Source organism: Bubalus kerabau, chromosome 11, assembly GCF_029407905.1.
Source record: "Bubalus kerabau isolate K-KA32 ecotype Philippines breed swamp buffalo chromosome 11, PCC_UOA_SB_1v2, whole genome shotgun sequence".
Lineage (NCBI taxonomy): Eukaryota > Metazoa > Chordata > Mammalia > Artiodactyla > Bovidae > Bubalus > Bubalus kerabau.
In genome coordinates, this window is record NC_073634.1 from 97,165,125 (window position 1) to 97,179,873 (window position 14,749).

General features: G+C 39.8%; 1 protein-coding gene across 5 annotated transcripts in view; it reads right to left on the reverse strand.

Moving 5' to 3' along the window:
• The window catches only part of STRBP (spermatid perinuclear RNA binding protein), a 181,849-nt gene that overhangs the window by 58,893 nt on the left and 108,207 nt on the right, over window positions 1–14,749 (reverse strand). For 4 of the 5 annotated variants that reach the window (XM_055541093.1, XM_055541092.1, XM_055541095.1 and 1 more), the window contains one exon: window positions 59–226. In XM_055541093.1, the coding sequence (XP_055397068.1) occupies window positions 59–61 (3 nt within the window). In that variant the 5' untranslated portion in view covers window positions 62–226. Of the gene's footprint in view, window positions 1–58; window positions 227–9,203; window positions 9,342–14,749 lie in introns of those variants that run through there. The other variant, XM_055541094.1, reaches the window with a different exon arrangement.

Sequence of the window (14,749 nt, forward strand, 5' to 3'; positions counted from 1 at the left end):
ACTTTAAATGACTGAGCTCTTTGGTAACTAAATTAAGGAATTATAAATTATAACCTACCATGGTTTTCTATAGTATTTTAGCTTCTTCTTCCGATCCTTTCCCCTCTTTCTTGTCGTCTTCACTAGACACTGCTTTGTGTGACAGTACCTCCTCATAAGCCTGAGTCCCCTGATGGCTCAGAGTCAATATGGCAAAGATATCTGAAGGCTTGTTCTCTAGAGTACACTTGCAAGAGAAAAAGAAAAACAACTTTTCAAAAATGCTTATTTATGATTAGTTTCATATCAGAGGGTGAAACCCATAAACATATTACTGAATAAAACAGAACAATCTTTATAGTGGAAAATTACTTATTTTAAACAAAAGCTAAAACATCCTTTGAAGGCCTGGGCCCAAGAGCCTAAGTGATATGACCAGAGAAATAACTTTTTTGGTAGCCACAAAGTGGCAGACAACTGACTTGTATTCAATGAGATGAATATATTAACAAACACAGATTCAGTAAAGAAATACAACCAGAAAATGTAATACTACTATTGGTGGGGAAAATGTTGCAATTAACCATGACATTTTCAACAGAAATTGGCATCAGTCAGGCCTATCTGAAAAGTAGATAAGGACACCTGGAAATATAACACTTTTGCTTGTAACCAAGAGGCTTTTCCCTTTGACACTGCCATCAGACTTACAATATATGTTGGAACAATATCTCTTCTTTAATCATTTCAGGCCTAAAATTCAGCATGCTTTTTTGGCTCTCCTCTCCTAACTCCCTAGAGACCTTACTGCCCTCTCAACCTATATGCAGTGCTATGCCACACTGCTGAATATTCACTCAATCCTTATTTCATTACCCATGAATGGCTGTCACCAGAATCCCACGCATATTTCTGCCCAGAGGCCTAAGACTCATTCTATTACCCCTATGTTCCACTTTTGAGATTTCATTCCAGGTAAGGTAAAAATAAGCTTTTCTGAACACTGCTGAGGTCCTTATACACAAGCCAGCTGTAAAAAAATAAAAAAATAAAAAAGAAAGAAAAACTAGAGACTATTAAAATAGAACATATACATTACATGACTATCAGGAAAAACACACACACAGAAGACATGAACACCCACGAGAAGCAGCTTCCTCTTCATCGCAGTGTTGTGTGTGTTGTGCTGTGTTGTGTGTTCAGTCGTGTCTGACTCCTCGCAACCCCATGGACTGTAGCCCACCAGGCTCCTTTGTCCGTGGAATTTTCCAGGCAAGAATACTTCCTTTAAATTTTCCCTTGAACAAGGAAATCCCCTTTTTACTTTTATCTACAATAATTTCCTAACAGTTACTCTCTTAAAGAAAAAAAGATCCTTTTTGAATTTTTAGGACCAGCAAAGTTAAAGGTGACATTTAACTCTACCCAATACTACAAATGAAAAAAACAGATCCACATTCACAGTCAAATGATACTAAGTTATGACCTACATGCAACGCAATTCACATCTTATAACCAACTTCCCTGACTCTAACTTACAAAATCCACCTGAAATAAGCCAATGAAGATTGAGTTTTTTAAGGTACGTAACAACTAATTATGGAAAGATTGAGGGTAGGAGGAGAAGGGGACAACAGGATGAGATCATCATCAACTCAATGGACATGAATTTGAACAAACTCTGGGAGACAGTGAAGGACAGGTAAGCCCAGCATGTTGCTGTGCATGGGGTCGCAAAGAGTCAGACATGACTAAGCCACTGAACAAAATAGATGGAACTTAGATTATTCCATATATCAAATCAAAGAGGGAACATACATATACTGCAAATCACAGGGTCCTTTTGTACAACAAAGTTAAGACACAAACTAAAACATGATCAATGGTAAGAGACATTTCAAAGACCACCCTGTCACTAGAATTTTATCTTTCGTATAAAGATCAAACTATACTATTTAGAGTTTTTTGCATTTCCCATTTCCAACCTCACTCCATTCTAGAGGATTCAACCATTCAGTACTTGGCTGTGAATCCTGCAGCCAAAGACTGCTGTACATTTACATAAGAACTGAAAACAAAATCCACAAGCTGCTCTCTATAAAAAGGTAAAACCAGTAAGTCAAACATATTATGAAAGTTGGTTGAAAACAGAAAAAGAGAGAAGAATGCTAAGTAAAAGTTGATGTAGTGGGACTTGCCTGGTAGTCTAGTGGTTTAAGAATCAACCTTGCAAAGCAGGGGATGCAGGTTTGGTCCCTGGTCAGGGAACTAAGATCTCACATACAATGGAGCAACTAAGCCCAAGTTATGCAAGTACTGAGCCTGGGTGTTCTGCCCATGTGCCACAACTAAGAACAAATGCAACCAAATAAATATTACCAAAAAAAAAAAAAAAAAAAAGCTGACATAGTGGAGAAATTATGGATCACCAACAGCACTTTTCAGTCATTAGTATGGAAAGTAAACACCCTACCCAAACATCAAGCTCTGGGCCCTATTTGCCACTTTTATTCAACAGTTTTAGAAATCCTAGCCACAGCTATCAGAGAAGAAAAAGAAATAAAGATAATTCAAATTGGAAAGGAACAAGTAGACCTGTCACTATCTGCAGATGGCATGGTACTATACATGGAAAAGCCTACACACATCACCAGAAAACTATTTTGTTGTTCAGCCACTCAGTCATGTACAACTCACTGGACTGTACATGGAACCCCATGGACTGTAGCACCAGGCTTCCCTGTCCTTCACCATCTCCCAGATCTTGCTCAAACTCATGTCCATTGAGTTGGTGATGACATCAAACCATCTTTTTGTCTGTCGTCCCCTTCTCCTCCTGCCTCAGGGACTTTTCCAATGAGTCAACTCTTCACAACAGGTGGCCAAAATACTGGAGCTTCAGCTTCAGCATTAGTCCTTCCAATGAATATTCAGGGTTGATTTCCTTTAGGATGGACTGGTTTGACTGACCTCTGTGCAGTCCAAGGGACTCAAGAGTCTTCTCCAACACCGCAGTTCAAAAGCATCACTTCTTCTGCGCTCAGCCTTCTTTATGGTCCAACTCTCAAATCCAAACATGACTACTGGAAAAACCATAGACTTGACTATATGTGACCTCTGTGGGCAAAGTGATATCTCTGCTTTTTAATACACTGTCTAGGTTTGTCATTATTGTTCACTATATTAAAGATAGGCAAATACAAAATAAGAAAAAGACATCTCACTGATACACCAAGAGGATTAGTTTAAGATAAAGAGATTTACTAGTAAATACAGACTTATTTATCATCCATTCTGTACTTGGTACTGTGCTTGATAGTACAGGGCATACGAAAATGAACCAATTCAGATACATTAAAAGAAGAGCAAATACATATAAGTTCAATAATTCTTCCAAATCCCTTCGAATAAACTTTTCCTACATGGTGGCATTAAGTTTCTGTACAATACTAACTTGAAAAAAAAAAAAAAAAATACTGAATTTCAGTATTTTCCTCTGGAAATTCCCTTTTATTTTCTATATTAAAAAAGCACATATGAGAAAGCTAAACTGGAAAACCCATAAATTACATATACCTACTCCAAAAATCCAGCTTTTCATTCCTACCTGGAAACACCTATCATGATGGAAAAGTTCAATCCCACCACATCATTTGAAGCCTTGCAACACTGGACACAGGCAAAAAGGTCCCTACTCCACTAATAAATAGTGTAAACAAAGACGGCAGGAAAGCTGCTCTCCTAACATAAGAGGCACTGCACAAGCCGGCTAGGTCAATCAGAAAGCTTTCTGAACACTTACTATCAGTGAGCAGAATGGAAAAGATGTTATTAAGTAACCTGTTCAAGGAAGTGGTAACTAGAAAACACATCTCCTCACCGAAGGCACACACACTAGCCCTTCCCCATTCCTGACAACAGGGACAGAAGGACAGAGCTGTATCCCCCAGTCAGATGACTCATTTGGTTAAAGAACCAATAATTCAGTGCATCTCAACAAGTCTTCATTGAACATCTATAATAACCCAGCCACTGCTCTAAGCACTTAGACTGGATCAGTGAACAAAACAGACAAAAATTCCCACTCTTCTAAGTCCAGAGAGGGGAAAACAACCAAAAAACAATAAATGTAAAAATAAATAATCTAAACAGTATGTGAGAAAGTGTGAAGCCATATGGGGAAGAAAGCAGGGGACAGCACAAATACGTGCAGATACTACACAGAGGAGGGTAGGATTATGGTTGGTCTTCATTGAGAAGCTGATGCCTGAGTAAACCTTGATGGGGAAAGGGCATGAGCCATGCAGAGATCTCAGGAATGAGTATTCCTGGCAGGGGAAAAACAGTGTACCTGGTCAGATGGAGACACAACAAGGAGACCACTGTGGTTGGAAGGTTGAAGCAGGGTGAGTGAGGAGAGAAGGGCAGTGAGGACTGCGGGTGGAAGTAAGGGACCAGACCACACAGGGCAGAAGCTGGCAAACTTTTTCTTTTAAAGGACCAGATAAAAAGTACATTAGGCTTTGGAACCAGAAGGTCTCTACTACTCAACTCTGCCTCTGCAATGCAAATGTAGCCATAAGACAGTATGCAAACAATTGAGTGTGGCGGTATTCCAATTTAATTCAATTTTTATTTATAGGCACTGAAATTTCAACTTCATCTAATGTTATTTCACAAAATACCAGTTTTTTTTAACGATTTAAAAACAGGAAAATCACTCTTAGCCCACAGCTCATGCAAAAACAGGCAGTGGATCAAAGTGGTCCCAGGGCCATAGTTTGTCAACTCCTAATACAGGAGGTCTTTCTAGTCACTTTAAGGATTATGGCTTCTACTGAGTGAGACACCCTTAGACTGCTTTGAGTAGAGAAGTGACAATATCTGACTACGTCTTAAAAAGATCACCATGATTGCTATGTTGAAATACATAGTAAAGAGGGCAAGGGTGGAAGGAAGGGTGTATCACTAAGAGAGTTTAGCAATCAGAGTATGGATACATTCTGAAGGGAAAGATGGCAGGTCTTCTTAATAGAATGGATGTGGAGTGGGAGTGAAGTGGAGGCCTCAGGACTGACTTCTAGGTTTTTGGTTTGAGCAACTGAGTTATGGAAGGTGCATGCAGAGGCGGTTTTGGGATGAAGATCAGGAATTCAGTTTTGGACATGTTGAATTTGAGATAATTATTAGATAGCCAAGGAGGTAACTGGATATGAACCTAGAGTTGAGAAGAGACGTCTAGATCAGGATACAAATTTGATGCTTTTCAGCATATAGGTAGTATGTAAAGCCACAAGATCATCAAAGGATGATGATTAATGAACATGGAAAAGGAAAAAGAGGCACAACTAGAGTCAGCAAAGTGGTCTGAGAGATAGGAAAATGAAGACTGTGCTCTTCTGAAAGTCAAGTAAAGAAAACATGAAGCAAGCTCCTGATATAGCATAAGAATGGAAATCCTAAGTCTCACTCCTTCTTTTACTACTAAGGATGTTTATAATTCAAGGATTTTGAAATCTTGTACACTACTGTGTATCAGTTCAGTTCAGTCGCTCAGTTGTGTCCGATTCTTTGCGGGCCCCATGAATCGCAGCATGCCAGGCCTCCATGGCCATCACCAACTCCCGGAGTCCACCCAAACCCATGTCCATTGAGTCAGTGATGCCATCCAACTATCTCATCCTCTGTCGTCCCCTTCTCCTCCTGCCCTCAATCTTTCCCAGCATCTGGGTCTTTTCAAATAAGTCAGCTCTTCGCATCAGGTGGCCAAAGTACTGGAGTTCCAGCTTCAAAATCAGTTCTACCAATGAACACCCAGGACTGATCTCCTTTAGGATGGACTGGTTGGATCTCCTTGCAGTCCAAGGGACTCTCAAGAGTCTTCTGCAACACCACAGTTCAAAAGCATCGATACTTTGGTGCTCAGCTTTCTTTGTAGTCCAACTCTCACATCCATACATGACCACCGGAAAAACGATAGCCTTGACTAGACAGACCTTTGTTGACAAAGTAATGTCTCTGCTTTTTAATATGCTGTCTAGGTTGGTCATAACTTTCCTTCCAAGGAGTAAGCGTCTTTTAATTTCATGGCTGCAATCACCATCTGCAGTGATTTTGGAGCCCAGAAAAATAAAGACAGCCACTGTTTCCCGTTTCCCCATCTATTTGCCATGAAGTGATGGGACCGGATGCCATGATCTTAGTTTTCTGAATGTTGAGCTTTAAGCCAACTTTTTCACTCTCCTCTTTCACTTTCATCAAGACACTCTTTAGTTCTTCTTCACTTTCTGCCACAAGGGTGGTGTCATCTGCATATCTGCTGCTGCTACTGCTAAGTCGCTTCAGTCGTGTCCGACTCTGTGCGACCCCAGAGATGGCAGCCCACCAGGCTCCCCGTCCCTGGGATTCTCCAGGCAAGAACACTGGAGTGGGTTGCCATTTCCTTCTCCAATGCAGGAAAGTGAAAAATGAAAGTGAAGTCACTCAGTCGTGTCCGACTCTTCACGATCCCATGGACTGCAGCCTACCAGGCTGCTCCGCCAATGGGATTTTCCAGGCAAGAGTACTGGGGTGGGTTGCCATTGCCTTCTCCGCTGCATATCTGAGGTTACTGAAAATTCTTCCAGCAATCTTGAGTCCAGCTTGTGTTTCCTCCAGCCCAGCATTTCTCATGATGTACTCTGCATATAAGTTAAATAAGCAGGGTGACAATACACAGCCTTTACGTACTCCTTTTCCTATTTGGCACCAGTCTGTTGTTCCATGTCCAGTTCTAGCTGTTGCTTCCTGACCTGCATACAGGTTTCTCAAGAGGCAGGTCAGGTCGTCTGGTATTCCCATCTCTTTCAGAATTTTCCAGTTCATTGTGATCCACACAGTCAAAGGCTTTGGCATAGTCAATAAAGCAGAAATAAATGTATTTCTGGAACTCTCTTGCTTTTTCGATGATCCAGCGGATGTTGGCAATTTGATCTCTACTGTGTATAGTTTTGCCGTGTTTTACTATTTACAAGAATTAATCCTCTCCTATTCTATCCCTGCTTCAGCCCATCTTTGGTGAAAACTCTGAGAACATCAAGCTCCCCTTTAAAACCTTCAATGACTACTCATTAGCTAAACAACTGGTATCCACTGAGATACTGGGTGTCACCAAGGCCCTTCACAATACCACACAGATGCAATTCTGTCCCTGTTATTCCTCTCATCATTATAGTTCCAACCAAAAAGAAAATAATGAATCTTCCCCAGAATACCATGCAACGTGCTAACACTAAGCTTCACATTAACCCTTTCCCTTATCTGGACTGCAACCTCCGCCATGATCTGTCCTTGTTCTAGTCATCAAATGTCCATCTCAAATCTACCCTTCCAGGAAGCCTTACTTAATACTTGAGGTTAATATAATATCTTCCTTGAGTCATCCAGTCCTTTTTCAACTTCATTTATGACACTTCTCTTACTCAGTTTTCATTATTTTTATCATAAGCTCCTTAATGAAATTACTTACCTTTATCTCCACAGCATCCAGTAAACATGCCCTGCACTCAGGAGAGGCTCAATAAAAATTTGAATTTAACCCTAGATTTCTCTTTCCTTAGAGAGAGCCATAACTTAGAAGCCTCCATTTGAAAGATCACCTTCTCTTCCCACACATTTGCATGGCTGTCATCATTATAGTGACTTACAGGGAATTTTAGACTCTTCTTCCATAAGCACAATTTCTACTATTTATTTGACTTATTTCACCCATCTTGGATTAATCCCCCAAACTCTCCCACTCCTTCAGGACTTTATTAGTACTTAACTTACCTCTAACTCCTGGCATAATTTTTCGTAATTTCCATAACCAGATAAATGATCCTTCTAAATTCTGGACTCTCCATTGCTTCTACTACATTCCTCTGATGTTTTCATCTCCTTTCCTACCCCAGGCACCCACTCCTCACCAGGGCTCACAAGCTACTAACCCCAGCACTTTTCAGTCCCTCCATCTTTTGCATGCCCTCATTTTTGTCTTTATCTAACTGAAGTTACACAATCCATCATTTATCACTCACTTTCACCAGCAATCCCCTTTGTTATCCTATCCTGGCAAAATCCCAACCCTTTTAACTATACCCCACCAGTAACACTGGAAATTGGGGCGGGGGGTGGGGGGAATCATACAATAGTGTTTTTTTTTACTTCCAAATTCATGATCTAACCTTTAAAGGAATAACCAACAGTTTCCAATCCAAGCAGGGGTGGTACTGCAACCTTCAGGGATTTACAAATGTGAGGTAAAGTGTTCTGGCTGTCTCAAGGTAGAATCCTGGCATTTGCTAGACATCCTGCAATGTCCAAGGAGACTCAATGAAAACAAATATTTACTTCCCACTTTCCTAAGTATAATTTCACATCTTCTTTCATCTCTTCACATCTATATCTTCTTCCCATATCCTCAGATTCCTTCTGCTTCCTTTACTGTTGTTCTTTGGTCACTAAGTCGTTGTCCAACTCTTTGCAACCCTATGGACTGCAGCACACCAGGCTTCCCTGTCCTTCACCATCTCCTGGAGTTTGCTCAAACTCATGTCCATTGAAATGGTGATGCCATCCAACCATCTCATCCTTTGTCGCCCTGTTCTCCTCTTGCCTTCAATCTTTCCCAGCATCAGGGTCTTTTCCAATTAAGTTGGCTCCTCACATCAGGCAGCCAAAAGTATTAGAGCTTCAGCTTCAGCATCAGTCCTTCCAATTGAATATTTGGGGTTGATTTCCTTTCAGATTGAATGGTTTGACTGCTTCCTATTTCAAGCAAAATATCAACCTTGCTATATCTTTTCCCATATATTATTTCCTTCCTGTTATTACAAATAAATTGTCCCTATTCCTATCTAGTGGAAATCTCTCTACTCAAATCCTCTAGACCCCATCCCCTCAAGAATATCACTCCAGGATTTCCCCAGTGGTTCAGTGGCCAAGACTCCATGCTTCCTCCGAAAGGGATACAGGTTGAATTCCCTAAGGGACGTTTTGCATACCATGCTAGTTCTGCATGCCATGCAGGTGGTCAAAACAAAAAATCAAAAAAGAGTATCACTCCAGTAATCATCCCTGTCCTCTCGAATAACTTTCTTTGATTCTTGCCTCCCCATGGCCTGTTTCTCTGCCCATCTTAGGGCGTAATTCTTTGAGTTTACCCTTGGTTTTCATTTCCTCTTCTTCCATTCTCTTAAACTCACCTCAATCAGCCTCTTACCCCAATGCTTCACTCAAACAGTTCTTGTCAGGTCCCATAGGACTTCCATGGTGTTTAGTGCCGTGAACAATTCTCAGTCCTTGCCTTTAGTCTACCTTCAGCAACCGGTGACATAGCTGACTTCTCCACATTTAAACCTTTTACCTCCTTTGGCTCCCACCCAGTACACCACTCTCTTCCTACTTCATAAATTACTCTCTTTTCTTTCTTATCTCCACAATCTAAATGTTAGAATGCCTCTGGACACAGATCTCACCTTTAATCTCTTTACTATCTTAGACCGTTCCCTTGGCAGGATCATCCAGGCTTGATGTTTTAAATACCATGTATACACTGAGGACTCCCAAATTTATACCTCTCTGGGTTCCAGACTCCATTCAAGTACATAACCAACATAACCCACCTAAATATCTAATAAACATCTTAAACTTAATGTGTCTCAAACCAACTCCTGATCTGTCCCTCAAAAAACACACAACAAAAAGAAACTTTACAAACAAAAAAAACTTTACCACTCCTGGTTGCCCCTCTCTCAGAAGCCTACTACCCCATCCTCCAAAAGCTCAGGCCAAAAACTTAGGAGAGTCATCCTTGACACCTCTCTTCCTCTCACACCCACATCTAATCCATCACAAAATCCTTCACCTTTACCTTGTTCTCTTGCTTCCCCACCTTAAGTTCATTCTCAGTAACAGCCAAGACAAGGAAGCAACCTAAATGTCCCTCGACAAATGGACAAATAAAAGAAATGTAGTACATATATACAATGGAATGTTGTCCTCAGTTGTTCGGTCGTGTCCGACTCTTTTGCGACCCCATGGACTGCAGCCTGCCAGGCTCCTCTGTCCATGGAATTTTCAGGCAAGAACACTGGAACAGATTGCCATTTCCTATTCCACAGGGTTTTTTCCACCTAGGAATTGAACCCACATCTCTTGCATCTCCTGCATGAGCAGGTGGAGTCTTTACCACTGCACCACCTGGGAACCCCACAACAGAACATTATTCAGCCAAAAAAAGAATGAAATAATGCCATTTGCAGCAACACTGATGGACCTAGAGATTATCCTACTAAGAGAAGTCAAGACAGGCAAAGACAAATATCATATGATATCACTTATATGTGAAATCTAAAAAAATGATACAAATGAACTTACTGTAAAACAGATACAGATTCACTTACTTGGAAAACAAACATAGTTACCAAAGGAGAAAAGTTGGGGGGGGGGGGGGAATAAATTAGAAGTTTGGGATTAACCTTCTAATTTATCAGATCAGATCAGATCAGTCGCTCAGTCGTGTCCGACTTTTTGCAACCCCATGAATCGCAGCACGCCAGGCCTCCCTGTCCCTCACCAACTCCCAGAGTTCACTCAGACTCACGTCCATTCCTCCCCCTAAACAGGAAAAGGAGTACGTCAAGGCTGCATACTGTCACCCTGCTTTTTTAACTTATATGCAGAGTACATCATGAGAAATGCCAGGCTAGATGAAGCACAAGCTGGAATCAAGACTGCCGGGAGAAATATCAATAACCTCAGATATGCAGATGACAACACCCTTATGGCAGAAAGTGAAGAGGAACTAAAAAGCCTCTTGATGAAAGTGAAAGTGGAGAGTGAAAAAGTTGGCTTAAAGCTCAACATTCAGAAAACGAAGATCATGGCATCTGGTCCCATCACTTCATGGGAAATAGATGGGGAAACGGTGGAAATAGTGTCAGACTTTATTTTTGGGGGCTCCAAAATCACTGCAGATGGTGACTGCAGCCATGGAATTAAAAGAGGCTTACTCCTTGGAAGGAAAGTTATAACCAACCTAGACAGCATATTGAAAAGCAGAGACATTACTTTGCCAATAAAGGTCCGTCTAGTCAAGGCTATGGTTTTTCCAGTGGTCATGTATGGATGCGAGAGTTGGGCTGTGAAGAAAGCTGAGCACCGAAGAATTGATGCTTTTGAACTGTGTTGGAGAAGACTCTTGAGAGTCCCTTGGACTGCAAGGAGATCCAACCAGTCCATTCTAAAGGAGATTAGTCCTGGGTGTTCTTTGGAAGGAATGATGCAAATGCTGAAACTCCAGTACTTTGGCCACCTCATGCGAAGAGTTGACTCACTGGAAAAGACTGATGCTGGGAGGGATTGGGGGCAGGAGGAGAAGGGGATGACAGAGGATGAGATGGCTGAATGGCATCACAGACTTGATGGACATGAGTTTGAGTGAACTCCGGGAGATGGTGATGGGCAGGGAGGCCTGGCGTGCTGTGATTCATGGGGTCACAAAGAGTCGGACACAACTGAGCAACTGAACTAAACTGACTATTTATAAAATAGATAATCTACAAGGATCTACTGTATAGCACAGGGAAATCTACTCAATGTAATAACCTATATGAAAAAAGAATTTGAAGGATATATGTATATGTATAACTGGATCACTTCACTGTACACCTGAAACACAACACTGTAAATCAACTATATTCCATTATAAAAGTAAAAGTTTTTTTTTAAATTAGGTCATGTCATTTCTCTGCTCAGAACCTGCCAATGGCTTCTGGTTTCTGAGTAAACACCTAATAAGTGAAAGTGAAGTCACTTAGTCATGTCCGACTCTTTGCGAGCCCATGGACTGTAGCCTACCAGGCTCCGCCGACCATGGGATTTTACTGGCGTGGGCTGCCATTTCCTTCTCCAGGGGATCTGGTCTCCTGCATTGCAGGCAGACACTTTCCCATCTGAGCCACCAGGGAAGCCCCAAACACCTAATAATGGCCTACAAATCTCCAATAATCTGATTCCCATTAACTTCTTGGTCTCATCCCCCCCTCCAACTATTTGTGACCCATGCCATGGACTGCAGCCCCCAAGGGACCCTCTGTCCATGGGATTCTCCTGGCAAGAATACTGGAATGGGTTGTCATGTCTCCTCCAGGGGATCTTCCCAACCTAGGGATTGAACCCATGTCTCCTACATTGGTGGGCTGGTTCTTTACTACTGAGCCCCTGGGGAAGCCCTCCCATTACAATGTCTATGGCCAAATCTAGGTCTTCCTATAGCAAAAGCTGATAAGACAAAATCTACAGGGGTGACAGAATTTGGAGGCTGAGTTCTGCCAGGTTAGAGAAACTTGGGAAGCACCTTAGACTTTCCATAGATACTCCAACACAAGTATTACTTGCCTTTTTATTTAAAATTGGAATGTTTCTAAGGAGTATTGCCCCCTGTAGTGTTTGTGGACCTTTCTAACAGTGACAGTGGCTTCAGCTTACACACTCTGATACTCTGAAAGTCTTTGGTTGTTCCCCTAGTCAAACTCTATGTAAGAATATGTCTCATTCCACTTAAAAAAAAAAAAAAAACTTATACTCCTTCTTGATGAGGGAGCTTCCAAGGGTCATATGTCCAATGTCAGTATTTAAATTGAAAAAGTTGTTAATCCCCAAAGGCTAGAGCTAGAGCTAAGGTACTTTCCTGTCTAAGAGGACCAAGGAAGATTCCTTTTGTTTCTGAATATTTTAAATTTAAACAATATTTTGAATTTACAAAATAAATTTACATTTCATGCATACAGACAAAATAGAATGTTAACAAAAAAAAACTGTATACTTACCATACACAGCTTTTCTTACATATTAATGTTTTGTCAAATTTGCTTCAGATTGTTTTTCTAAGAAATAGTATCTCAGATTAAGTATTGTGTGTATATCCCTCCTTGATCCCTCTTTTCCCAGGGATAACTACTCTTGAATTTTTTGTGTGTTGTGTTGGATGTTTATATTGAAAGAAGTGTGTGTGTTTCTATCTATAAATTATATGGAATATTTTATACATTTTCAAGATTAAATAAAAGCCATCATTTTGTACTTATTATTCTGCAACTTTAACCTTTTCACTCAACCTTGTTTTGAATTTAGATGGTAAAATGTATCACTGTAGTTCATTTACTGTATAGATAATATCTTCATTTTCTTGCTGATGGACACTTAGGTTTCCAGTATTTTGTGATTATGAAAAGTGCTGTAGTGAGTATTGTTGTTATCTTACTGTGTTTTATGTATTGGAGTTTCTCAGAACAGTATTGCTGCTTACGTAGTATTTCCACATTTTTTACTATCAATTATTACTGAATTGCTTCCTTCACTGGTTCTATCCTTTTATAATTTTACCTGCTTTGGTTTGCACAGTTACATCATGGATTCTCTAAAGCAGACATGTTTGTTGTACTGAAGAAAATATGACATATGACAATCTCATTTTACTACAGATAAGTGGAAATTTGTTTGTTTAGATTCTTGATAAATTTTTTCCTGTTTAAAAACCTTATTACAGAAATGTTCAAACCTCTACAACTGGAGAGAACCCCTGTGAAGTACAGAGAAAATATCTGTCATCAGTTTTCAGTAATTATTAACATATGGCCAGCCTATTTACTTCACTCTCCCTCATCCCCTCAACTAGATTATTTTAGAGAAGATCCCAGATTTTCACTTAATTTCATCTGTAAATACTTTACTAGATACTCTAATCTCTGTATAGTATATATCTACCACTCTCCCAAAAGAAACCCACACTTCATTATCACCCCCAGAAATAATTCCATAATGTTATCAGCTTTTCAGCATTCAGATTTTTCAATTATGTTTTTTCAGTTTTAGCTACACTATTTTTATTTATTTTTAATTGAAGGATAATTGCTTTACAGTAATATATTGGTTTCTACCAAATATCAACATGAATCTGCACTATTTGATTACACTGTGAAAATATATACTTTTAAGGAATACATTTAAGCAGTGTCATATAAAATATACTTGTAGATTTCCGATTTATCATGGAATCATGTTTTAAACAGATGGTACCTAAAAAGTAATCTAGTTGTAGTCTAACCCTTTTACTTTTGTAAATGAAAGCATTGAGGCTCAGAGAGGTTGAAATTTATTTAAAATTGGACAGCTTACTGTAGTAGAGTTGGAATTAGAAGGCACATCTTCTGACCCTAAATCCATTGCTCTTACACTAATTACACTGTGTTGCCTGTGTCATGTTTTTCATCAGTTTTCTAAATCTAGCATTATTAGTATTTTTTCCATTGGCTTTTCATAAATATTAGACTACGGTATTGTCTGTGCAGTACTAATCTTGTGATTTACAACAGGTTGTATTTTAAAAGGAGTTTGTGAAAGGGTTGAATTATAATAGCAACACTTGTGCCAAAGATATTGAGCTGTTCTGAAAAGCTGCTTGTCTCTTCTGACCTAGATACACAGTTTCCAACTGTGGCAGACTATGCCAGAAAGGGAGAATGAGTGCTAGCAAGAGGCTGGAAATTAAATTATATTATTGAGGAATCTGATATATTTCTTCATTTTTAGCACTGTTGTATATGAAAATTTTTCTGTATTGATGTAAGTAATAACTTGAATTTATGCAGTTTTTTGCATTTAAGACTTACGGTTTATTTTGCTAAGGTGAAAACAAAATGACTTGTTTTAAAATTGGTTGTTTTTTTTTAAACATTACTCCTTATTT